Raw genomic sequence first — 27,927 nt, 5'->3', positions numbered from 1 at the left:
TGTTGACCGGTGTCAAATCATGTGGTACCCATGAGTGTAACTTTTTCACTTTACCGATCGCACGGAGCCGCCGAAGGATAGTGGTATGGTGTATGCCTAACTCGTCTGCAATGACACGAACACTTTTCCGAGGGTCCGCTTCCACGGGGTTCCTGAGGAGCTCATCCGAACATGATGTTGGTCGATGCCCACGGGGCTCATTTTGCAATGCTGTGTCACCGGAAAGAAATTTGACAAACCAGCGGCGAATGGTGCGTTCATTTACCATTCTTGGCCCAAATGCACTGTTAATGTTTTTGGCGGCTTGCTGAGCAGAATGTCCCAGTTTGAATTCGTAAAGAAAAATCACTCGCAATTGTGTGTTCTCCATGGTGCACTTTCAGACGACCCTGTTCAGCAACACACTGCCACCTGACTGCCTGGCTGATCCAGCCTGTTTGCTGGACGTATACAAAGTTTATGACGTCAGACCCATGACCTCAGTCAATCCCTGTGTTGTGTTGTCGAGGTGAGTTTCCCACCAGACGTCAAAGCGGACATTTCATTCGCACCAACCCAATACATCTTGTCCATTGTCCAATTTTCTTTCGCAAATCGCGCACAATTCAGAGATTTTCTTTCTTAAAAGACATAATATAATTTGACACAACAAGAAAACACAAATTTTAAGGAATAATACACAAAATATTAAAAAATTATTCACAAATTAACATACAATGTAAGGAAATTCACAATAGCCAGTCCGCCATTTTGAAATCCGCTTTTGGGGGTGTTCCCGTGGTCCGATTTTGTCTGATTTTCGATATGTTATTCAGCAATGATTCCTGCGCTAGAAATTGTTTAAAAAGCTTCTGAAGCAATTTTGCCCAGGTTTGATGGAAAATTGCTTTAGTTTGCCTGGACTATATTCTGCCTGTCTCGTCAGGCGCCAGAGCTTCGATAGGGTACTAAATACATTCCAGGGTCTACTACGTTGAAGTGAGGTTGCGACTTGGGTGCTTACAGTTAGGTGTTCACTGGAAATCCGTAATGATCTTACTTTTAAAATTTTTGAAATAATTAAAAATCTCTGCGATCAATCATCAATTCTCTCACACAACACATTTATTAATAATTTCACGATTGTTGAATTTTCATGTTCACTCAAAATTATTGTAGCTTGTAATAGGTTGCTATTTTCTCGTATTCCAAAATATTTATCCTCCCCCCCCCTCACTCCTATACAGAACCAATATTTGAATCATTTATTTCAGCACCCTCTATCGGTCGATATCGGCGAATTGTAGCGTGTAGATTCAAAATCAGCACGTATATTAACAATAGATATAACAATACCTTATTACAGTGTTGCCACATTAAGGGAAATTTCCCTCTCTGAAGGAAAATTCACACAAATTTTCTGACGGAAAGGGGAATTCTATGAAAAAATTCCAAAATTTCAGGGAAATTCGAAGACATCAGATTCAATATTAGTTTAGATTATGTTAAGTTTCAGTTTTATATGTTCACATTTTGTTCCTGCATTATTTCTACTCCTTTGAGTGTAAGCCTATGTATCTATTTATATTTCGATTTAGTTTTTCTTACGTCACATTTCCGCATCTTCGGATAACGGAAGCGATAAGGATGAACGATTAATAGATGCCTGACAAGGATTCAAACCTTTGACATCTGGAATGTATTTACTGTAATTTGTTCAACATTTTTAGTTCATACGAATATGGATCAACGGCAATACTACTACTACTACTACTACTTATTATTATTATTGTTTGATTTCTTTAGGTGAAGGGAAAAATTAGTCCAAAAAGGGAAATTTTGCCCTTTGGAGAGGGAAATTTTGCTTTCAGGTTGTGGCAACACTGCCTTAATATTGTTTTTGTAATTGTAATCTTTGTTTCCTCAATACACGTGTTTGTGTAGTTATGTTTTTTTTAATATAATAGAGATTAATTTTAATTAAATGGATATTTGTTGGGTATTTTCATGTGTTCTTCCATAAGCGTTTCATAACATCGTCTTCTTTTCCAACAGTTTCAGTGTAAGAACGTCAGTGTTGCAATGTTGTAGTTCTTGTGAAGTATTGCATTAAATTGAGGGATAAACACTTATTGATCTATTGTTTTATTTTACTTCGCTTTTCTGACACTTTTGGCTAATCGCGAAGATGAGGCTGAGTGATGATATGATAAAATGCAGAGAGAGACATTCACAGAGAACATCAATGCTCAAGCCTGGATTCGAACCCGCGTGCTAACCACTCCACCACGGAGGCCGGCATTAAAGGATATATAATTAAGCATCCTTTAGCGAGAGCCTGAGTGAGACTTCCCCAGTAGCATAGTGGCTAAAGCTGTCGCCTTGTAATGAAGGGGTTGTGGGTTTCGATTCCCGGTGAAGGTACATTTCAAAATGGTTCGGATTCTCCTCAACTGTAATCTTCCTGAGAACTTAAACGGGATTCGAACTCGGGTCGCCCGCGCAACAGTCAGAAGGCCTCACCCTCCCTTTTTTTGTAATTTATAGTTCTTTTTTTCATTTTCTCTCAACTTCAGATCTCTTTTTCAATTTTTCATTTTGACCTGTTGTACTCGCAGGATTCGAACCCAGAACCCGCAAGGCGCTAAGGGTGAAAACTTAGCCATGGATAGTCAATGTTAGATTTAATTTCACTTTATGCACAGATAGGCTAATCGGAAGTGGACCTATAGTTTAATGTGGGATCCGATCCAATACACAATGTGCCTCCACCGAGAATCGAACCCGGAACCTCTTGTTACAAGGCGACAGCGTTACAAGTACACCATCGGAGTTTGCAGTGGTGCATCGCAATCAGAAACTTTTTACGGTCTTTTACAACAGAGACTTTGCCAAAGTCCATTTATTTCCAGAAACAAGATTTATTTCCCTCCTGTCAGAATACAGCAGAGATTCTCAGGTATATATTTGCGCGGTTTGCAACACTTGTGGCAGCTGGTTGGTACCATTGTTGTTCCCAGACTATCTGACGCCAATTGCGATGACGTAAGTCACGAGCAATCGCACAATGCTTTTCCTGCAGGCTGCTTCCCTTCACGCAGTGTAGCCAGATTATGGGAATCTGAGTAAAAGGCATGGTGAAAGTAGCAGTAGAAAGGCCAAATGGAATACATGGCTTGGGTTATATTAACGCGATAAAGCTGTTTACTGCTACGGGTAATGCGAAAGTGTGGAAAGTGAAGCTGGAAACAGAGAAGCCAGTCAGTCCTATGTGGCGGCAGGGGCGTAATGAGACTCGTGAGAGCCCCGGGGCAGACTACGCAGGAGTGGAGGCCCCTCTGTTACAACGAGTGGCCAAATGAGTACATTTTAGCGTATGGGCTGGTAAATAAATATATTTCCCTTGTTTATGATTAAAGATGAATGAATCTATATAGCAGTAACATATCTGTTTTTTCACTTTTGACAAATACTAGAGATTAATAATAGGGAGTGGACGAATTAACCAATGAAATAGTTACTGTGAAACACTATACATTCCTTACTCATAAATTAAGTTTAATGATAAATTTCAATGCTTACGTTGTTAATTAATTGATTGTCATTTTCAATACACTAAAATGGTTTCATTCGTGATATTTTATCTGCAAAAGCTTCGATTTCATTGTTAAAATGTATTTTTCTTTTGCTTCGGCCATTTTCAACTGAAAGTCATGAGTCGTTCGTGACTCATAGACTGCCTAAGTAGCTTTTTGTAAGAAAGCGATATTTCTGTCTTTGCTACTCTGATAGGGCCAGTAAGGTACATGAAACAAAACGTTTAGAGTCGAATTGCTTTCGGAACATCTCCAGCGGACTGAGCGAGTCTGTCTAGCGAGCCTACTGGGCGTGTAGAGCCTGAGCAACGGGCTTATCGATATGCTCTGGGTTGAGATGACGTCAGCGGCTCGCTTAGTTGATTGGCTGCTTCGAGAGTTGTGACTCGTTTCGAAGCTTCAAATGTATAACAGCCAAAGATGTTATGGAAATAATATAATAATGGAAATATTATATAAACTACTAGTATGTTTTATCACAGTATTATTGTAATGTGATGACAGTACAGCAATGTCGGCCTTTCGGGGCCCCTATAATCCTGGGCCCCCGGCTGCTCCAGCCTAGTTACGCCCCAGAACCCCTTCCCTCTGTAATTTTCTGACAGAATGCTTTCCCGCTCTGTGTATTTTTTTCTGAGTTTGGTTAGGAATATTTTAAGAAGCTACTGCTTCAGCACAATTCATCCGAGTATCATGGTACGTACGTCTTTCTCTTCAGAATAGAACAGGCTTTCAAATGGTACCACGCACATGTGTACATCAAGTATGAAGAAGGGGAATCTGGGATATTTCGGGAAATTTCCCTCCGAGAAATCCCTTTTGGTAACTTTGGGGCCCTGGATATAGGTACCCGATTATAATCTACCTTGAAAAATACTATGACCTATACGTAATATGTCCGCCAAGGTTCATTCAATATCTTCAATAGGTATGAGGGGGAAAAACGGGGATAATTTGGGAAATTTCCCACCGAAAAATCCCTTTTGGTAACTTTGGTGCATGGATATAGGTACCCGATTATAATCTACCTTGAAAAATACTATGATCTATACGTAATATGTCCGCCAAGGTTCATTGCAATATCTTCAATAGGTATGAGGGGAAAAAATCGGGGATAATTTGGGAAATTTCCCACCGAAAAATCCCTTTTGGTAACTTTAGGGCCCTGTATATAGGTACCCCATTATAATCTACCTTGAAACATACTATGATCTATACGTAATATGTCCGCCAAGGTTCATTACAATATCTTCAATAGGTATGAGGGGGAAAACGGGGATAATTTGGGAAATTTCCCACCGAAAAATCCCTTTTGGTAACTTTGGGGCCCTGGATATAGGTACCCCATTATAATCTACCTTGAAAAATACTATGGTCTATACGTAATATGTCCGCCATGGTCCATTGCAATATCTTCAATAGGTATGAGGGGAAAAATATTTTGCAATCCTGTTTGACAATACTATTAGATACCAGTGGCGGAGATTGGGTTCCAAAACCGGGGGGGGGGGCAAGATACGAGAACTGACGGGGGGGTGAGAGACAGTATATTTCCCTTTGTAGATAATATTTAGCATAGTGTTCGGGCAAAAGTGGGAAAAAGTTGGGGGGCAACTACCCCCCTCGTCCCCCCTAATCGCCGCACTTTGTCAGCATAACACAAACACAGTTTACTTTCCTCTGAACTTCTTCTTCTTCTTTGTCGGCACTGAAAATCGTAACTAAATAAAAGGTCGTTGTTTCTTCAATAGCAAAACATATGTTTCACCAACAAGAAACGTATTATTCCGTTCAACACAGGTTACTTCAGTCAGAGATGTTCGCGGGCGTAATTATTACGCCCAACACAGGGAAGGGGCGAATAGCTTGGCACGCTCCGAATTCAGACATCCTGAGTTAGGTCTGGTTGTTGTTTGTATGTAGTATTTCTCATTCTTCACGTCATTTCTCTGCCCATTCAGGCCAATTAATGGATATTAGAAAACATTGATGAAGGGACACTCGTATAGGTGCATCTGTTCCTAGAACCCGGAAGCTTTGGTGGGGAGATCGTGAACTGAGCATCATGGACGTCGCCAGAAATGTTTGTAGAGGAGTCAGTCCATAGCAGAAATAATAATAATATGATTATTATTGTTATGAAACTAATAAAATAAATCATGTATCGAGCACCTGTAAGGTACACACCATACTTGGAGACACTACTTAAGTGCTAATGTGCACATATGTCCTATAGTTCTTGTACTATAAACGTTCGAAACCGCGGAGGAAATTATAAACCACCCTGTATGTTGGATTGGATTGATTTGGTGTTTTAAGTCCACTTTATGCACAGAAGGCTATTCGGGACGGGACCTACAGGTTAAAGTGGGATCCGAACCACTATGTGCCTCCACCGGGAATCGAACCCGACCTCTTGATTACAAGGCGACGACGCTGCCATTGCTCCATCGGGGAGGCCCACCCTGTATGTGTATATACAATCCTCACAAAAAGTTTGGAATATAGTTACATTAGGAACTAGATGATAGACAAGACTTTGGAATTCAACACCACATGGTATGTCTGTCTGCTGGACGTTCTTGTACACACACACACACACACACACACACACAAACACACATACACACACACACACACACGCACACACACATATATACATACATACATACATACATACATACATATATATAAAATATGTGTATGTGTGTGAGAGAGAGAGAGAGGGAGGGCCCCTCCCGGAGGGAGGACCGGGAGGTAGCCACTGCAGTCCATTCTCTTGAGCACTTTTTGCACAGTTACGCTAATCGGGACTGAATCTACAGTTTAGAGACACTATGTGCCTCCACTGAGTATCGAACCCGGGGCCTCTTGATTACAAGGCGACGACGTTACCACTACAGCCAACAATGTCCTTGTAAGGAGCAGTTCTGCGATTCACTCAGCTTCCAGTAACTGGGACCGAAGCGTGTTGCTGATCACATCACTTCCACACATCCTCCCATACGCCAACACGGTGTTTTGCAGTGTGTACGGCTTAGCTTTACATTTATACATAGGCCTATCACCAGGTAAAATTAAATATTTAAAAGTACTAAGAACTCATGCTAAAACATAGAATCTTTCTCACCAGTTTAAGCACAGCCTCTACCTTCCTTGTACAATCATCTTTTGAAAAGAAAACTGATGTTAAAAACGAATTGCTGGTATGTGATAATGTTCCGTATATTTTAAGGCTGAAGTGGCTGTTTAATAATTCACTTTTCTTCCAACAGATGGCTGTGGAGTCAGGCCTGTTCATGTCGACTGCCGTGGAAGGAGCTCTACGAGAAAGGTAAGTGAATGATTCAGCTTGAGAGACAAGAGAGATGTGCAAATTTAAACCAACCGTGACGTAGATAAAAAGTGTGCTCTCGAGACTGTAGAAGGAACGAATCATCCACCACTAGATATGCCACCTTTGTTTAAGCCGTGAAGTTGCATCAGGAAAATGCATGGCAGCTTCTTAAAATATTTGAAGAACATTTAACGAATTAGCATTTCTAGAATTTTAAGTACTGGGTGGGCTGAAAAGTTCGTAGGCTAACATAGTAAAAAATATTTTTTTGACAAAATTCGATTTTATTATTCAATATAGTTGCCTTCGAGGGCGATACAACGATTATAGCGGTCATACAATTTTTCGATGCCATTTTTATAGTACGATTTATCTTTAGCCTCAAAATAGGCCTCAGTTTCGGCGATTACCTCTTCATCAGTGCTAAATTTCTTTCCAGCGAGCATTCTTTTAAGGTCTGCAAACAGGAAAAAGTCACTGGGGGCCAGATCTGGAGAATATGGTGGATGGGGAAGCAATTCGTAGTCTAATTCATATAATTTTGCCATCGTTTTCATTGATTTGTGACACGGTGCATTGTCTTGATGAAACAGCACTTTTTTCTTCTTCAAATGGGGCCGTTTTTTCGTGATTTCATCCTTTAAACGCTTCAACAACGTTATGTAATAATCGCTGTTGATGGTCTGGCCCTTTTTGAGGTAATCGATGAATATAATACCATGCGCATCCCAGAATACTGATGCCATAACCTTGCCAGCCGACTGTTGCGTCTTTCCACGCTTTGGATTCGGTTCATCACGTGCAGTCCACTCGGCTGACTGTCGATTGGACTCTGGAGTGTAGTTATGGAGCCATGTTTCATCCATTGTAATATATCGACGGAAAAATTCGTGTTTATTACGTTGAATATCGCTAAACATTGCTCCGAATCATCAAAACGTTGTTGCTTTTGATCGATTGTTAGCACGCGCGGCACCCATTTTGCACACAGCTTTCGCATGTTCAAATATTCATGCACAATATGTCCAACACGTTCCTTTGATATTTTTAAAGTCTCAGCTATCTCGATCAACTTCACTTTACGATCATTTAAAATTATTTTGTGGACTTTTTTGATGTTTTCGTCGGTAACAGCCTCTTTGGGGCGTCCACTGCGTGCATCGTCTTCGATGCTCATTTCGCCTCGTTTAAATTTAGCAAACCACTTCTCAACGGTTGATTTTCCTGGTGCAGAGTCCGAATAATGTTTATCAAGCCAAGCCTTGGCTTCAACAGTATTTTTTTTCGCCAAAAAGCAATGCTTTATTAACACACGAAATTCTTTTTTATCCATTTTTTCACAATAACAAAAGCTGCTTCACTCACAATGCTATATCTCACGAACTAATTATCCGGCAGCTGTGAAATTTATACACGTATCTTTTGAAGGTTAGTACTAAGTAAAAATCACATGGATTTAATTCTAGTAACGCCATCTATGAGTCAGCCTATGAACTTTTCAGCCCATAACTTATATTAGTGTTGAATTTTATTTCAGGGTGATGCTGGAAAGTTATATTGATTCGGCACTTCTCGTAATTTGAAAATTATTCTTTACTATTAAATTAACTATAAGATCACACGTAGCAGAAGCCAGTTTTTAATCTAATCCAGCAGTCAAAAATATCTCAAATTAAAATTCACGACCTGCAAGTGTTTGATAGAAAGAGCTATTATTCTGTTTTGAACTTTCTCAAGATTTTGCCGCTGAAAACTGATTTTTACAGACAAATGTCATGAGACCTCAATCTGAAATTATTGCTTACAGATCGGAAATCATAGGAACATGGACATTTTGGATCTGTAGAGATAATTTTCGTTCTGAAAACGTGAGGTTCCTAAATTAGTTTTTGTTTATTTAAAGCAAATACTCAGCCTGTTCTATTGGACCGTCTAGCAAAGTTAAAACTTCGTAATCAAGGGGCCCAGGAACCAAATTTTGCTTTAGCTTCAGTTCTCAGAAATGTTCAATAACAGGAATAATAAATAAATGAATAATTTACATTTACTAATGTATCTTTCTTTATTATCTGCAAGAACTGTATTAATTTTCACGACCATGTATGTGTTCTTATTTAAATAGTATATCATATATCGGAAATGGACCTTATACACGTTAAACTTGCTTCTTTAATGCATAAAAACCTTGAAGAAAGTTCGCAGTGGAAGATTTCCGCCTTAAAGGTCTACTTATTAGCTATGGGGCAGCTATGCTATTCCAATGTACAGATACAACACTGTTCCAAATTATGCGAGTTTATTTACATATTGTGCAAGCACAATTAGACTACATAAATAAAGTTTGTTTGACGATAAACTCGCTGAAAGAAAAATATTGTCTTCTCACTTAGGCCAGATTGATGGATATTCGTTTAACTAATTAATAATGATCTAAATCTGTCTTTTGTTGACTGTGAAGTCACTTCTTCACGTAGTATAGAAGAGAAAGATCATTAACAAAATATAATTGACTGAGTGAGTGCAAGATCGGAACTTAAAACATTACGGAAAGTACTTATCCTTCTCCTCCATATCGTGGTTCCTCGGACACCTGCACCAAGTGTACCTTGAGAAAAACAACTTCCTCTCTCTGGGTCAGAATCCAAAATGCGCTGCCTGAAAGGCTGCGAGGTTGCACCGACGCTTCCTTATTACGTCATTCCGTAACCGATTCTATTGACCTCTGGTGGCAAAATTAACAATGATTCCATCAATCTGGCACAAATGAAACAGAAATATAACAAAATGACGGCTCCGCGCGCACTACGGCCCATAACCTACAGTTTTAGGTTGGGATCCGAACTCCACCGGGTATCGAACCCGAGAACCTTTGACTGCAAAGCCTTTACTTCCGCATTATAAACAAGACAAGGCGAGTGGAGGCACTTAGTGGTTCGGATCCCACTTTAAACTGTAGGTCCAGTCCCTTGCTGTGAATAAAGTGGACTTAAAATACAAACTCAATCAATCAAGACAAGGCGAAACGTTATCACTACGTCATCGGGGAGGTTCGAAAGGTTCTTATGACAATGTACAGTGAGCGGCAATAAAAATGAGACATCTATATCCTGCTATACTTTCTTCCCTGCAAGGCGTCTTGTGTGTTACCTAACACTACGGCGTTAAGTGAATTTTAATAGCAAATTTTCAATGGCAACTTCTTTAATCGCCGTACACTTACTTACACAAAACGCACAACGATTTGTAGGGAAGCGAATATTTCTAAACTGCCAAGGAAGTTTCATTAGTTTCCAAGAACAGTTAAGACCCGTTCACACTTTTAGTTAGTTCGCAAGTCCTGCCGCTGTGTCGCTGCAATAGGGTAAGTGGGCAGGGAGCGAGTCTCTGCGTCGCACGGAGGGATAGCGAGCGGACCACACGCCTCCATGGTCGTTCATTGTTCACCCCTCTCTCCCGTGGCTTTATTTGATTCTAGGAGGTGGGGGGAGGGGCGAAACCTGGTCATTCCGGTCGAGAGGATTACGTGGGTCGGTCACTTCGACCGCTTGACAAGGGAATGCAATCGTGTTGATTGACGCGGTGCAAGCGCGGAAGTACTTTCCAAACCGGGAATTGGACGGGGGGGGGGGGGGGGGGTAGGTGCGGGCGAGAGAGAGAAAAAACCATCGCCTTCTAGCACTTGATCGAACGCGAAGCGACAACAGCCAATTAGGAACAAAAGCAGGAACGGGTTGCTATGAAAGAGCGTTTCAGCCTCCGACACAGCGGTTTTCGTTCTTATCACAATAGATTGCGAAGAGGATATGAGCTAGCTTCGAAACCATGTGGATTGTTTCATCTCCATCGTTGCGATTAGGACTGGTACCGAACGAGACGAGACTTGGTAGTATCTCTTCTTGTACAGCCAACGGCAAAGATAATGGTAGACCAAATTGTCCACCACTATTTTCATTACCTTTTTATTCTACATCCTGTGTTGTTTTAAGGAATGAAACTATGTTGGTTCGAAGCAGGCATTGCCCTCTGCTTATTGACGTCATTATTTCAGTTAATTGTCATCACACTGTGTAATACAGACCGAATGAAAGTGGTGGTGGACAATTCGCCTACCGTTGGGTGTACCTGAGGCTGTTGTTTCGATTTCGGTCTCGTCTCTACGATGATATACAGGGTATACCGGAAGTGATGACGCAAACTAAAACGGCGTTGCGCACTCCGAGGTTTCTTTGTTTACAACGCCCGAAAGGGGGCGTTGTAAACAAACGATACGTCCTTTACACGCACGTCACTTGTCTGAGGAGTGTCAGTTGAGCTGCTGTAGTCAAAATGGAACAGCTGCAGTTTCGTCCTACATCCTGCCTGTTCAGTCTACGCGGCAGAATTGTATGCAGTCTAGAGTGCTTCACTGAGCGTTTTTCGCTCGAGCGTCAAATAGTTCGCACGGGCAACGCTAGATGGCATACAGAATTGATAGTTCTTCCGCTCGAGCGAAAAACGATCGAACGAACGAAATACACTCGAAACCTATTAGTACACGTATTTCCGCCATTTGTCTATGGTAGTGGGCTCTCAAATATGGATCGTGAAGTAATAGACGAAGTGATATTCAAAAATAAGTGAACATAGTCATTATCTCCATGTTAAAATGCAGTTTTGTATATCTTACAGAGATATGTGAAAATGAGATGATTATGGGCTGAAACTGCCTACGCTGACATTTTATGTTTCTACGATTATTGTCACATTGAAATGATGTTGGATTGAATGTTATAACTGCATTTTATTATTTCGCAGAATATGATTATCCTTTTCGGTAAGTGAACAATGATGTAGCTACACGTACTTCTTGCACGGTGATGCGATATTTGTAATTGCTTAGGCAGGTCTCTCAGCTTGTGTATCCATTTTACGTTTCGGTCTGTAGATATCGCATACTTTCATATGTGCTGTATTTGAGTCTTACATAATAGTATACGGAATTATGATTTAGAATTGTAATTGCATAGAGTGGTTTCCATCCATGTATGGGTTTCAGGTTGAGAGTGCTGCTTATTAGGCTCTGAAATACGGGACGTTGCCAATCATTCCTCCACTACGAGTCGAGCGTAGCACGCTCGAGCGTGGGAGATTCGAACGAGTTCCTCTCTCTCGCCGAGACGAAGTGATCTTAACGCGCCTCCGTATAGGCCATAGCCGTCTAACGCATAGTCATTTGCTGCAAGGACTGGACTCTCCGTTGGGACATTGTTTTAAGTATTCGGCACATTATTCTCGAATGTGACGATTGTACTCACGTCAGAGTCAGACTGAGTTTTAACCTTCCCAAGAACTTGTCGTCCTTGTTGGGAGACGATGTCAGAGTTTTAACCAATGTTTTTAAGTTTTTGAGAAGATCAGGTCTCTTCCACTGTTTCTGAGGTAGTTTCAAGCTTTCCTTACATTTTTTTAATGCATTGTGTTTATCCAACGCAGGTCCATTACCAACCTGCATTTTTAAACCTTTCTTGAGGGTCTTTGTACACCCCTTTTTATCTTCGTATATTTAAGGTAAGGATTTTAGATAAGGGGATCTTCCTCGCATTCATTGAAGGCTGCAAAATGGCCCGATGTGCCGACGCACCCAAAAAATCTAATTCAATCAATGAATCAATTAAAATAGAACAACCTTATACCCAGGGTTGTGAAGACAACCCCATCGAGATTTTTGTGGGGGACTTTTACCCTTCAAATAATATAAAATTCAACATTTGTATATATTTCCAAAATATATGTAAAAAATTTACACCATAAATGCGCCATATTTAATCCATTAGATGAAGAAAAAGTGTTTATCGGCAGGGGTGCCATCTGGTGAGTTTGTTGACGCACGTTGCAACCAAACTATGGGGGAAGATTTTTATGATCGGAATTTGACGAGTAATATAGAGTCCCTCGGAGGAATATGCCCACCCCCTCGTATCACGCGCAACGTTAATGTTATGACAATTCTGCAACTCTTGTTTGAAAGCGCCCTCCGTGGCGAGACGAGGCAGCGGGTTTGGAGCTTGTGAGAAGAATCTGAAGCTATCCATGGTTAATTTCGTAAGGTAAGATGACAATTTTTGAGGTAATAATTTTTTGGACGTTGCTGTATAAACATTTTGCAATAATATTCCCAAGAGAGAAAGAAACTGAATTATATTTGGTTTAAAGATCAAGAGTCATGGGAACATATCTGCAGAGTGAAACTGCCGTATGGTGCTCAGAGTTGCCAACCCAGTGATTCAATTTTCTGCTTGTAGCTGTGGGGTGATATGCCCACAGAAATTAAGTACAATATGCCTATGGGCATTATTATGAGATGAAAGGACCACAATGTGACTGGATCCAGTGTATTCGTCGTAGTATGTGGATGCATGAAATATGTATCAAATTCACGTCCATGTGTCCAAAGTGCAATGCAATTTCTCACAAATGTAAACAGTAAAAGAGGCTATGGTAAATTCAAAATAAATGTTGTTAGAAATGCTTGTCTGTACAAATGATGTTCTGTTCACGAAACAAACGTTAATAACCTTCCAGTTAATGCTGTGTATTATTTTCCTTTAAATATGCCATGTCAAGTATTACAACAATTGTTTCTTGTATTGGGCATTCTACCCCTAATGGGTGGCCATTTTACCCTGAACACGGAGTGATTTTCCCCAATTGACGTTCATCTGTTTATTTTTCTATGGTTCTTTTGCTATAAGACTTACAGTAATAAAACTTATATGTAACAATAACAAAACATGTAGCTTTCATTTGACATCCTTTTCATTGCAACACTCCTTCATTTAGCGAAGCTATAAACCGCCAAAAGAGAGTTGGGCGTATTCCCCCGAGTGACACTATAGTTTTAGACACAAGTAAAATTACGTTATCAATTGACCATTGCTGCTATATAAATATCAATAATGTAGACTTCCAAGGGAATTTAAACGTGTAATATGTATTATCGGGGGGTGTGGGGACTCAGAATTATTTGTTTTGGAGGATGCAATATCCACTCTTCAATACAGGGTGTCTCAAAAGTAATACCGCAAACTGACACAGGTGAAAGTACACGATAATAGAAGCAAAAAAGTCTGAGTAAACATGGGTCAGCAAACGAGCCATTTTCGAGATAATTGCGAATGTGTGGTTACAAGCCGCCACTGACTTCATTGCTTGTAAACGTCATCCCAGTTGGTAAAATGCTAATAATACAGTAAGAAAAGTCATTAAAGATGTCATTGCATGTACAATTCATTGTACTGATTGTATCCATCCTGTTTGATTACAACGCCATCTCTCGGAAATGTTCTCGTTTGTAAACAAAGAGCAAACCTCGGACCGCGCAAGGAGTAAAGCACTCGGTCTTTACAAAATGCAATCAGTGACAGCTTCTAACCAAACTTTCGCACACATTATTAGCATTTTACCAACTAGGACGACGTTTACAAACAATGAAGTCAGTGGCGGCTTGTAATCACACATTCTCGATTATCTCGAAAACTGCTCGTTTGCAGACCCATGTTTACTGAGACTTTTTTGCTTCTATTATCGTGTACTTTCACCTGTGTCAGTTTGTGCTATTACTTTTGAGACACCCTGTATAAACAGTAAGTCTAAAATGGATTTTTTGGTGGGAAGATTGAGTATTAAATTTAAAGGAGAAGATACGAAGCTCTTGATAAAGTGTTAAATTTTAGAACGGATTTCTGTAGTGGAGAGAGAGTTCGAAGATTATACGTATATTGGGGACTATATTTAGCGATATGCTATCCATACATTTTCGGCGCCGAACGTGCGAAAAGAGAAGCTGGAGAAGAGTAAATATCTCGGGATCCTAAGAAAGAATTGACACTCTATTAAATTAATATTCTTCAAAGCCCGCAAGGAAATGGATGTCAAAATTTTCTTGCTCGCTTTGCTCGAAATATTATGTTACGGTAATGCATGGTTGGCGTTTTATTGAGGTGCATGCCGCATTACTTCTTAAGAATATAATGCTTAGTCTTGGTATACTGTTTAATTTAAAACAGGTGCACTATTTAGAGGATGTCCCATTAGCAATATTATTGCATTGTGGGTTTTACAAATCTCATTCTCCACTCACAAAATACTGTTTACATTCATACTAATTTAATTTATTACATTTAACCAATCAAGGAGCTAGCGTTTTATTTTGAAATTAAATAATTATAAACAATAAACAATTAAAATAATATGGACAGTTTAACATAGTATTGTATTCAAATAAACATAAATTATTACATATTCATCCAAACTTTTTTTTTAGGGTGTAATGCATTTGCGGTCTTGGGGGTGATGGGCATCCCTGTTTAGATTCAGTAAAGCTAAGGAAACAGTTTCTTTCAGTAGACACGCTGTTGTTATTAACTGCTTTATAGTGATTATGACATGGTTTGAGGGCACCCTTCTTATACCAATAAATAATTCGCATGCGCTGTCATTTCTGTTGCACCTTGTATACTGCATCATCGCACAAACTTTTCCAGTCTTATTAATCATTAAGGGAAACAATTTCCTCACGAGCGGTTCTCTTTTCTTGAACTTGTTCTATCTCGTACGAATTGTCTTGTCTATACGTGCTTCTGTTAGATATATTGTACGAAATCTCCATTTACTTTCACAACCGACTTACATTTAGCGAATTTTAAGATGCAGAATGCTTTGTCCTCGCTAGTATACGCGTTATACTGCCACCTAGCGGATAAATCTACAATTATGTGATGGGTCCTGTTACGAGTGCAATTACACTGGTCTTCGTCCATTTTGCTGACTGAAGGCTGATGGTTGTTCTTTAGTAATTCGAGGGTGGTAAATCCAAAACCGAAATCCGTTTTTTTCTATCACGTCAGGTTTCGGAGGAAAATAGAAAAATATCTAATATTAGGGATGTGTATTTAGAGCAATGAAATAATGAAAGTCCGTAAAGAGGTCACATGATGGCAGCACATGGAATATTATAATGAATATTTATTTCAATCAGTTATTCGAACATTGTTAACCCCAAAACAAAGGACAAATATTACTGACTTTGTAAGGAACGCATATAGTGCATATTTCGGAATTAAATTGGATTACCAAGATAAATCCTGGGCAGCTCATAAAGTATGCAGGACCTGTGTAGACTAAAGGAAATAAATATGTTAGCGTCTGGAACAACCTTCATGTATCGGGACAGAGAGAGGCATCTATTAAGATATGTTCGAGGGACGAAGAACTTGTCTATTGTACAGATGTGAAGGGATTAATTGAAGCTATGGGATGTACGTATAATGCAGAAGAATGGAGGCTGTTCATTGATAGCTCGAAGAGGAGTTTGAAGTGTGTGTTGCTGCATAATGGCAATAAGCAAATTACAGTTGGCTTGTGTGTGGAGATCTCAAGGTCATTTCAATGTTACTTGGTCAACAAGCAGGTTTCATGAAATATCCATGCTTTTTGTGTTTATGGGACAGTCAAGCAAGGAACGAACATTGGGTACGAAGACTGTGGCCTGCCAGGAAAAACTTTGAAGTCTGGGCGAAAAACATCCAGAACAAGCCGCTTGTTGATCCTAAGAAAGCGTTACTTCCTCCACTGTACATTAAGTTGGGATTAACGAAGCAGTATGTAAAAGCTCTGGATAAGAATGGGGCTTGCTTTAAATACATTTGCTCAAAATTTCCTGCATTGACGCATGAGAAAGTAAGAGCAGGTATTTTTGATGATCTTCAGATAAGGATGCTAATGAAAGATGAAGAATTCTTACAAACAATGAACCGCACAGAGAAAGATGCACGGTGTGCCTTTTCTGATGTCATTACTACGATGTTCTAGTTGAAAATTTGTTTGTTACGTTTCAAAAGTTAGGAGTAAATATGAGTGTCAAGCTTCACTTCCTGCACAGCCACTTCGATGTATTTCCGTCCAATCTTGGTGCCGTAAGTGAAGAACAGGGCGAACGCTTCCACCAAAAATCATGGAGCACTGATATCAGGAGAGATGGAATGAAAACATGATGGCCGACTATTGCTTGTGCTTGCAGCGTGACGTTCCTGAGGCCACCTACTCCAGAAAATCAAAGAAACGAAAATTTTTGCCTAAGTAGGTATGCATGTTGTGCTATTCTGTGGTGTATGTTAAGTTTAGCATATCAGGTGTTGACTGTATGTGCTCGTGAAACAAATTGATTAATTTGCCGTATTCGCCTAAACTTTTTGTCCATTAAGAACTCCTTATTGAGAAAATAGAAACGTATGTTTGTTAAACAACGTGACGTGATACTCTGCACGGACATCTGACTACGTCGCATTCTCTTTGCAAGTGCTGTTGGAATGTAGCCGGATATAATTTTCTGAAAATTTTGAAATGTGACTTGTGAAAGAATGCAACTTAATACCTGTTATCAGCTACGCCACCTATGTATAGTCCTATAATTTCATTATGTGCAGATATCTATATGGAAAATTGTTGGAGTTTAACCCAGTATTATAATATTGTGAAAATTTTCAAATGTGATTTGTGAAAAACTGTGACGTGGTACACTTTTTCTGACTACATATTTGGAATCAGCGACCTCAAATTATATAGAATCAGTTAAAATATCTAAGTCAGCAGAAAAGAAATTTCATATGTAGACCAGTGTTATAGTTCTTGTACTGTAAACGTTCGAAATTATGAATCACCCTGTACATATATGAAAAGTTCCATAAATATTATGTTTGCACTAGCTGTTGTTATAATTAGCTTCAACATATGTATCACAATGGAAGATATTATTGTTCCCAAGCAAAAGTTAAAATTTAAATAATGTTTCCTTTTTTGTGGGAATACATTTCGCAACGAAGGAAAGGGAAAATGTGCTACACATTTTGATTAGCTTACGTTTCATATTTCCTGCAATCTGCATGAAATTTCCATTTTTCTCTTTTCGCCTAAAATTCTGCCAGCCGCCATAGGGCGAAATCGGTTGGGGGAATATGAGTTTAAAAGCCTACTTGAGCTCATTCCAAAACGTGTATTCCCCCTTAGCTACATCTGGATGCACTTGCGCTTCATCTGGCGAGTACCTACAGAAGCTCGCTGTTGACCGCTGTCGTCCTCTTTACACAGCTATTCCGTTCGGCCAGTGCCAGTGTTGCCACATGAAGGGAAATTTTCCTTTTGCAGGGAAATTCGGACCGAAATTTTAGCCAAAAGGGATAAGGGATTTTCTATGAAAAATATCACAATTTCAGGGAAATTTTAAGACTTCTGACTTTACATTATTACAGTCTACGTTAAGTTCCAGTTTCATATTCACATTCTTATTTTTTTCTGATTATTCTTATTTCTGCTCCCTTGAATATAAGCTTGCATCTATTTATATCTCTCTTTTATTTTATTTTATTTTTTATTATCTTCGGATAATTGTAACGATGAGAATTAACGATTTAGTGGATTCCTGACCACGATTTATACCTGGGACATCTGACCAGAAAGCAATGAAGCTGATATGCATGTGAAAATTTATGTAACATTTTTTTTATACGAACATGGACCAATGGAAATTTTACTACTACTTCCACTGATAATAATAATAATAATTATTATTATTATATTTGTTTAGGTGAAGGGAAAAATAGTCCAAAAAGGGAAATTTTGCCCCATGCAAAGGGAAATTGTGCCCTCAGATTGTGGCAACACTGGCCAGTGCAAACATTCGCGGCATAAATAAAACACTATCAATACGAAGGAGGCGCCATCGCACAAAAACACCGCAGTTGAAACCGCCACCCACGTCAACCGCGTGCATGGCATAGGAAATTAAAACCTGTTGGGACAAATATTTATCGAATCCCGATCGCATTTCTTTGTTTCCTTTTTGGCCACCGCATGCTGATTGGATGAGCAAACAATTCGCGAAACAAGGACAAACGAATTTTGGTTGTTTCGATGTTCCAGAGGATTCACCAGTTTGCAAATAGAAAGAAATAGGGCTTGAAACGTGTTTGGATAAGTAATGTACGAGTAGAGTGGTTATATCAGTGGCGTATACGGAGTCCAAGATACGGGCAATCTCACTATGTCACGTGGTCCTAGGCTATAAATAGAAATAAAACCAACTCCTAAGAAATCAGGTTGCCAACTCATAAGAAATCAGGTTGCCAACTCATAGGAAATCGGGTTGCCAACTCATAGGAAATCGGGTTGCCAACTCATAGGAAATCGGGTTGCCAACTCATAGGAAATCAGGTTGCCAACTCCTAAGAAATCAGGTTGCCAACTCATAAGAAATCAGGTTGCCAACTCATAAGAAATCAGGTTGCCAACTCATAAGAAATCAGGTTGCCAACTCATAAGAAATCGGGTTGCCAACTCATAGGAAATCGGGTTGCCAACTCATAAAAAATCATGCTGCCAACTCCAGAATCAGCATCATCATCTCACTGATATGAATAATATTATTTACAATTTCTGATCGATTTTTCTCCCGCATTTTATTCTCTAGACTTCAGGCTTCGCAGGTAGCGTAGCTAGCCTAGAATATACGCTCCTTGGTTATATATAGTCGAGACTGCTTTATACGTAACTCAGTTCTGCGTAATTCTGTTTTATACGTATATTACTGTAGGTCCCTGCAAAATATAATTTTGGTTAAACCTTATTTGTACGTAATACATTTCTACGTAATTTGGTGTTATACGTACTCATTTCATAAAATACAGTTGTTTTGTACGTAACCTAGCTACACAGAAGTGGCAATTTTCACTTGCTACTGGTCGGCCGTGAACAACAGAAAGAGGAAATGTTACACTTTTGATCAGAAAGTAAAATTTATGCGAGAAGTGGACGGTAATCCATATAAATTTGCAGCTATTTCAGTTTTCGATTTAGACATAGCTTAAACCACACTTTGAAAGTCATTAATTCTAAAAAATGCTGTTTTAGACGATTTTTTAAAATTGGATAGGAAAGCTATGAAACTGTAGTGTCTACTGTAGTATTTCAGTATCAAAGTGTTCACTAATAGAGTTGCAAATGTAATGTATTTAACAATGAAACTTTTAGATTCGTTAATTTACCACTTTATGGCAGCAATACCCTGCCTGTATCACGTATATCTTGTGCCTCAAAATAGATACAATTACGGAATTTTAATAATGATGTGACATGGTATCTAAATCTGATTTGTAAGTAATTCTCAGTTATACGTATTATTTTCTCTCGAAATGTCCTGGCACCAAAATGTCCTCGCATCGAAATCTTGGCACCAAAATGTCGTGGCATCGAAATTCTCTCACCAAAATTTCCTGGCATCGAAATGTCCTGGCACCGAAATGTCATGGTATCGAAATGTCTGACTTTCATTTTAAGCAGTGATTTCAAATCAGGGAGCTAGATAAATAATGTAGAGTGGCTGAAGATAACTTTTCGGTGGTGGTTACAGATTAGCGAGTTAAAAGAATGCAAAGTGGATGTCTCGGAGCAGTTGGCTAGCGTGCCGCTTTTGTAAAAAATCAGAGGTCTGTCCCAGGTTCGAACCCCGCGACTGGTAAAACTAAATTGGTCCATCTGAAGACAAGAGATGAGATGCTCTCTCGAAATGTAGTGTGCCGGCCCCGTGGCGCAGTGGTTAGCATATCGCGCATACGACGCCAGGGGTCCCGGGTTCGAATCCCCACATGGGTGTTTGTGAGTGTCCATTCATCAATTTCATCACTCATCCCCATCTTTGCAAATTAGCCAACAACTGGCACAAAAAGCGAAGTAAAATAAAGCAAATAAAATCAACCAACCAATCGAAATGTAGTTTTAGAATATGTATAGTTAATCAATGGATGATGTACAATTGACAGATATTGAATGCTAGTAGTATTTGTAGAGGAACAATTTCCCCTAGGTCCTTCGCTCTTCGGCAGCTGCCGATCACTGTTGCCAGCTTCGCTCTTTTGGAGCCAGATCTGCTTCTTTCGTGCACTCGTTTGGCTGTGAACTATGGCACCCGCCCCCTGCTCCACTATGATGCCATCATTGTCTCCGGCATTCATAGACCAACTTTTGCTATGCGTATACATTTTGCACGTGACGTGATATTGTTATATTGGCTGGCTGCGTCGCCATACCCCTCATATATCCCAGCTACTTTTCCTTATAGCGCCTTGCCTGACGTGAAGAGGACGTAATATTGTTATCCGGTAATACTTTATTTTCGATTTCATAAGACCATCGGTGGATTGATTATTGAGATGTACGATGCCGCCGGATCTAGACGGTGAAAACTAAGAATAAATTGCCATCACTTTAAACCTAGAGGTAATAACAGCGCCCCCTCACCCACACCCTCACTCATGTGACACCTAAAATTACCCCAGCAGGCGCATTATCCAGTTTCGTAAATCTAGCTCCTTGAAAGTATTGACTCAGTTTATGGTGAAATTTAGCTCTTTTATGTGCATGAGGTTTGGCAACACTGCCAGGATGGCCGTAGGAGGCAAGGAGAAATGCATTGCGCTTATGGGAGTATTATTTGATTTGTTCTCTTGGGAATATCAAACTTCCGATGGAATAGAAAAATATATCAACGGAAAGAGGGCGGTTTGAAGATGCATTGACCAGCGGAAAAGTCGAAACTTCCATTTGATTAGCCGTAACTTTAAGTTGAAGTTGATTCCCCATAAGGAATACATGGGTTTCTGAAAATTCTTATTCATCATATTTTTCAAACATCGTATCTAGTTTAATAATCAACTTTAAAAAACACTTCCACTTGCAACATGTGGAGAAATTCATACTCTATTGAACACCAGCTTTTTTTCCTCAGTGGCATTGCCCATTCGGACGATATTGAAATACATGCACAACTGCGAAATTGGTCCTCATCCCCTTTTAGAGGTCTTGGAATTTAGTTTTTAGCGTTTAGTGGAAGCTGGCTGTATCCTGCACCAGACTCAATCAGCACATGTCTCTGTGGATTAAACGCAGAGGCTGTAAGGGGGGATTCAACACATATAAGGACAAAACAGGGCAATACACAATCCTATACACACAAAACTAAATGCATCGTATCGATTGATGCACCAGAATGCATGGATTGATACACTAAAGTGTGTTTTATGGCTTCTTCAAAGAATCAGATTCACATTTGATGCATTTGGGTGCATTTTTGTATGTCGTGAAAGAAACACCAAAGTGCATCATTTGATTCAAGTGAGGATTCCTTTCAGTCGAGATGCACTTTAATGCATCAGTTGATATTCCTTGATGCATCTTCCTGCATCTTTTTGGATGATGCACTTAAACGTTTGGTCCGAGCTGCAGAGCTCATGTAGCTCAGACGAAACGTTTAAGTGCATCATCAAGAAAGATGCATTCTGGTGCATCAAAACGAATCAAGGTGCATCTCGACTGAAATAAATTCTCACTTGAATCAAATAATGCACTTTGGTGTTTCTTTCACGACTTACAAAAAAATGTGAATCTGATTGTTTGAAGAAGCCATAAAACACATTTTAGTGCATCAATAGATGCATTCTGGTGCATCAATCGATATGATGCATTTAGTTCTCTGAGTGTATACTGACCGTAGGTCCACACGCCAGAGTCTCGTTTGGCTGCAGGTGGAAATTACGTTGACATTCGGATACTTCACTGTGACTTCGGACAGCACGAGTCGTCTGTTTGAAGATATTCAGAGGGTTGCAGCAAGATAGGCTGTTTGCACTTGTATTCCCCATTTTGTCATGCTTAATTTTTTATTCTTCTTCATCCAGAGCAAAGATGAGACATTTTTCTTTTGAAGTCTCCATCTTCATTATCGTACTGTCATTTTTTTCACGGTTAACGCCCGATGATCCAACGGGATGAATATTGTTTTAAAAGAATCTTCCTTCCATCTTGACAGCTGAATTAGGTCATTTGCTGGAGAATCTTCAATTCCCGATTTCAAGTAAAAGGACCGGTGAAACGAAAGCTTGAATTTCTGTTTCTCATCTGACGACAAACTCTCCATCCTTGACATCTCCTGCAGCCGAGATTAAGACGTTGGGACGACTTTTAATTAAGCCCAGACTGAGGGTGGGGGTTGAAGGGGAGCCTGGCCTAGTCAAAGGAACTCTCCTGCAGAAAATTACTGGGTAGAAGAGAGGGACTTCGTTATATGCGCCCTTAGTCTTCCAGAGTAGCCACTGGGGGAAGCGGAGGAAACTTGGACTCTTATTAACTCTTTGGCTTTGCACAGATGCCGAAACGTTTCTTTACCTCGGCGCCCAAGAATTACTCATCTCATCTCACGAACTGGGGCTTGATTGAGTTACGAATCTGGAGGCCACTCCCACAGTTGAGCATTCTACAGAATTTCCGTAGCACTCGATTGCTGTTACCAGAAAAGACATTGAAAGTGCCATCAATTGACGAGCACTAGTCACCAGAAATTTCCCTCCGAGGCAAAATTCAACAGAATTTCCCAGTATTGTCGCCGGTAATTTCTTCAGGAAAGAAAATTCTTCAAAATTGTATGTTTCCCAAATCGTTCCTCATCAATGCCTTCTATGAGATGCAAACTATTACAGTATGTCCAGAATTCTCGGCAGAAATTTCTCCACAGAAAGAAAATATACTTCCCGAGAATGTGTAGAAAGCTGGCGCATTACGGTATAAGTAGAGAGAAAGCGAGTAAGCGGAACACGCTTCTGCTGACTGGTAGCTGCAGTCGCTTTTTCCCCTCCGCGCAATCCCATTCCCTCTCGAGTCACTACTTGCGCAGACTTAGATTCCAGGGACAGACTGTAAGTTTCTTCAATTTAGAAAAACCTTTGTTAGAAATATCTTTATAAGATGAGCATTTGACAGAAAATTACTTAGAGGTAAAATTTTGCACATTTGAAGGGCCAGGGGAAAAATCCAGGTAAGTCAATTTTATGCCGTAAGGGAGGTAGTGGTGTAATTTCGTGCCATGTTGATTTTGTGCTGGGCTTTACAACATACTTTCTTACATTTCATACATTTGCCACTTCAATATTGAGCGTTGATTTAACTTTTTAATTTTTTTTTCTATTCCATCCCTGACCCTTCGTAATTTTTGAAGTTCATTTCCAGAAAATTTCTTCAACAAGACAAAAGTTCACTATACTTCAAGAATTCTCAGGTCATAAATTTAATTGACACTTTCGAATTTTTTTTCAAGTTATAACACGCCGAGCTCTGTAGCGGAGTGGTTAACACAGCGCGCTACAACGCCAAGGGTCCCGTGTTCGAATCCCGGTCTGGGCATGAGTGTTCTTTGGGAGTGTCCCTTCATCAATATATCATGTTCATTCATTCTCATCGTCGTGATTAGTCGAGAAGTGGCAGAAAAGCGACGTAAAGTAACCTAATTCATTGAATCGGTAAACTTATAATATGTTTTTTCGATAAATACCTTCATTTTATCATAAAACTTTTAATGTTTTACGAATACTATTCCCAAATTGCTTCTCTGAAAAGTAAACTAAATCAGAATGTGGTGTGTGCTTCAGTGAATTATAACGCCTGGTGGGTATGCAATCACGCTCGTCCCGGCTGTATCCAAATGCATACGTTACAGGATAACGGTCGGAATTTTGAAATTCAGACAGAAACTTCGACAGCAAGTGGTAGATACTGTTGTTTCACGACTCTGCGGAGCTTTTCGGCACTTTTTACATCTAAGTGTAACTACACAAGGCACGGCAAGGAGAGAAATTGGCGAAATTTAGCACCAACATCGTCGTCACGGTTTCAGCCCCCGAACCACATCGATAACTTTCGCGAAGGTTGGGGAAAGGGGAGGAGAGAGGTAAGAGGTAGTGTGCGATTGGTACAGAAGGCTCGTAACAACGCTCGGCCACGCGAGGGAGCTATTTTAAGTTCGGTCTTGACAGGCGGAGAGCCACTACATCACAAGTTGCATTTCTTGGCGTCTCTCTCGTGGAGGCAGTGGTCGGGGGCCCCCGGGTGATTACATCTCGAGGTCGAGTGATCACTCTTTCTCCCTCGCCACATGTTCTAAGTGCAGATACTTCTATTGAACATTTTTTTTTAAAAAAAATTGTTTTCCGAGCTACTACTCCTATTGGTAGGAATAATATTGACTACCTGGTCATTTCTGACGTGTTTTAGAGCCTGTACTCCTATTGGTAGGAATAATATTGACTACCTGGTCATTTCTGACGTGTTTTAGAGCCTGTATTCCTATTGGTACGAATAATATTGAGTACCTGGTCATTTCTGACGTGTTTTAGAGCCTGTACTCCTATTGGTACGAATAATATTGACTACCTGGTCATTTCTGACGTATTTTAGAGCCTGTACTCCTATTGGTACGAATAATATTGACTACCTGGTCATTTATCATGCGTTTTAGAGCCTGTACTCCTATTGGTACGAATAATATTGACTATCTGGTCATTTCTGACGTGTTTTAGAGCCTGTATTCCTATTGGTACGAATAATGTTGACTACCTGGTCATTTCTGACGTGTTTTAGAGCCTGTATTCCTATTGGTACGAATAATGTTGACTACCTGGTCATTTCTGACGTGTTTTAGAGCCTGTATTCCTATTGGTACGAATAATATTGAGTACCTGGTCATTTCTGACGTGTTTTAGAGCCTGTACTCCTATTGGTACGAATAATATTGAGTACCTGGTCATTTCTGACGTGTTTTAGAGCCTGTACTCCTATTGGTACGCCGGTCCCCGCGGCAGGAGTGATTAGCACATCGCACCACGACTCCAGGGGGCCCCGGTTCGAATCCTGGCCTGGGTATGGTTCTTTGTGAGTGTCCATTCATCAATTTTTTCCTATCGTCACTCATCCCCATCTTCGCTAATTAGCCACAAGTGACACAAAAACGGGAAGTAAAATAAAGCAAATCAATCAATCTGATTGGTATGAATAATATTGACCATCTGGTCATTTCTTACGTGTTCAGAACTACTTCTCCAATTGATATGAATAATGTTGACCATCTAATCATTTCATATGTGTTTTAAACTAGAGATACGATTGGTATAAGTTCCACCGAGAATCGAAACTGGGACCCTTTGATTAGAAGCCGGCCGAATTTGCCACTAGAGATAGGTATGACTCCGCCGTGCGAAAAAACAGACTTCGAATTCCAGAGTGGGAGATATCCCGCGGGGATCCACGGTTTCGGGATCATTCAATTCAGCCTCTTGTGGACCTGAAACAACCCTGTTGGGTGTGGTGCTGTTGATCACACGTACTCTCCGCGTATTCGAGATCGAGTATGATTGAAACCCTAACTTCACAACTCTTATGTGCTTTCAAGGACCGATGCGATGCAACTGAGAGAAATGTGTTCTCTCCTTTTCTGTACTTCGGGTACATTAAGTCGCATTTTTACGTATTGGGTTAATCGCTGGGATGAGATGTTAATGTTCGACCACTGTTCGATTGATTGATTACCGATGATTGATTTGCTGTTTTTAGTCCACTTTATGCACAGTAAGGCTAATCGGGACTGGACCTACAGTTTAAAATGGGATCCGAACCACTATGTACCTCCACCGGGTATCGAACCTGGGTTCGATTACAAGGCGACGATGCTACCACTGCGCCATCGGGGGGGCCCGACTACTGTTCGAACTCGAGACCTCTGGCTCTGTAGTGGGCCACGCTGCCACTGAGGTCCCCATGCGTATATTTCGCCCAATTGACGTCTCACTTCTTCCTCCAGTGGTTAGTCATGACGATGAGAGTAAATGGTTAATGATAAAATGCACAAGGAAGCAAAGGTTCAGGTATTGGAGCGTCCAGGGTTCAAACCTAGGACCGTGACGTTCATAATGGCCCTTGTTCCAGAACACTAGCGTTGCTTATATTTTCGAGGCAAGAATTACATGTTTGCGAGACAGACCAAAGTGTCGTCTCTTGGGCAACACTACAGAACATGTGCAACTTCCACCCCGTTTCAAATCTGTAGGTCCATTCTCAATTAACCCCTTTTGAGCATTTTCGCTACTGCTTCACCGTCCTCTTCACCGAATGCGAAACAGGGCCAATAGACAATCACCCTCTCCCTGCCCGAGCCACCGCCCGCCCCTGCCTCATTATGCAATAAGACGTCGGATGATCTGGTTCGCCGGACCGTGGAGCGGAGGCCCCGAAATAGCAGCGTAAAGTTCATCCCACCCGGCGCTTATCTCCGGCCGATAAGTATCTTAACGAGGGGAGGGGAAGGGAGGGAATCGCCCGCGTGCGGAGATCACGCGATCCGTGGCCAAATGACTCTAAGCATTAGCAGGCAAAGGTCGACGCTGGGAGATGAAGGCGTCGCTAGCTGACTGAGTCCAAAGGCGCCGGTGGAGTTCCAAGGAGACACAGCGCGCCGGCGTTGCATCTTGGATCACGTGAATAACCCTGGAGTATCTGCTCTGAAGACGATGTGAATAATATTACTTATACCAATCGGAGCAGTGGCTCTAAAACACTATAAATGACCAGGTAGTCAATATTACTCACATAAATCAGAGTACTATAGCTCTACAACACTTTATGAATGACCAGGCAGTCAATATTACTCACAGAAATCAGAGTACTATAGCTCTACAACACTTTATGAATGACCAGGCAGTCAATATTACTCACATAAATCAGAGTACTATAGCTCTACAACACTTTATAAATGACCAGGTAGTCAATATTACTCACAGAAATCAGAGTACTATAGCTCTACAACACTTTATGAATGACCAGGCAGTCAATATTACTCACATAAATCAGAGTACTATAGCTCTACAACACTTTATGAATGACCAGGCAGTCAATATTACTCACAGATATCAGAGTACTATAGCTCTACAACACTTTATGAATGACCAGGTAGTCAATATTACTCACATAAATCAGAGTACTATAGCTCTACAACACTTTATGAATGACCAGGCAGTCAATATTACTCACATAAATCAGAGTACTATAGCTCTACAACACTTTATGAATGACCAGGCAGTCAATATTACTCACAGATATCAGAATACT

The 27,927-nt window shown here is 40.3% G+C and overlaps 1 protein-coding gene across 3 annotated transcripts in view; it reads left to right on the top strand.

Moving 5' to 3' along the window:
• Window positions 1-27,927, top strand: part of LOC145981614 (pleckstrin homology domain-containing family G member 5-like) — an 838,947-nt gene that overhangs the window by 181,737 nt on the left and 629,283 nt on the right. For all 3 annotated transcript variants that reach the window (XM_083114983.1, XM_083114985.1, XM_083114986.1), the window contains exon 4: window positions 6,851-6,909. In XM_083114983.1, coding sequence (XP_082971109.1) covers window positions 6,851-6,909 — 59 coding nt within the window. The remainder of the gene's footprint in view (window positions 1-6,850; window positions 6,910-27,927) is intronic.

Source organism: Lepisma saccharinum, chromosome 29, assembly GCF_977018435.1.
Source record: "Lepisma saccharinum chromosome 29, izLepSacc3.1, whole genome shotgun sequence".
Taxonomy (NCBI): Eukaryota; Metazoa; Arthropoda; class Insecta; order Zygentoma; family Lepismatidae; genus Lepisma; species Lepisma saccharinum.
This window is presented reverse-complemented; position numbering and strand designations above follow the sequence as displayed.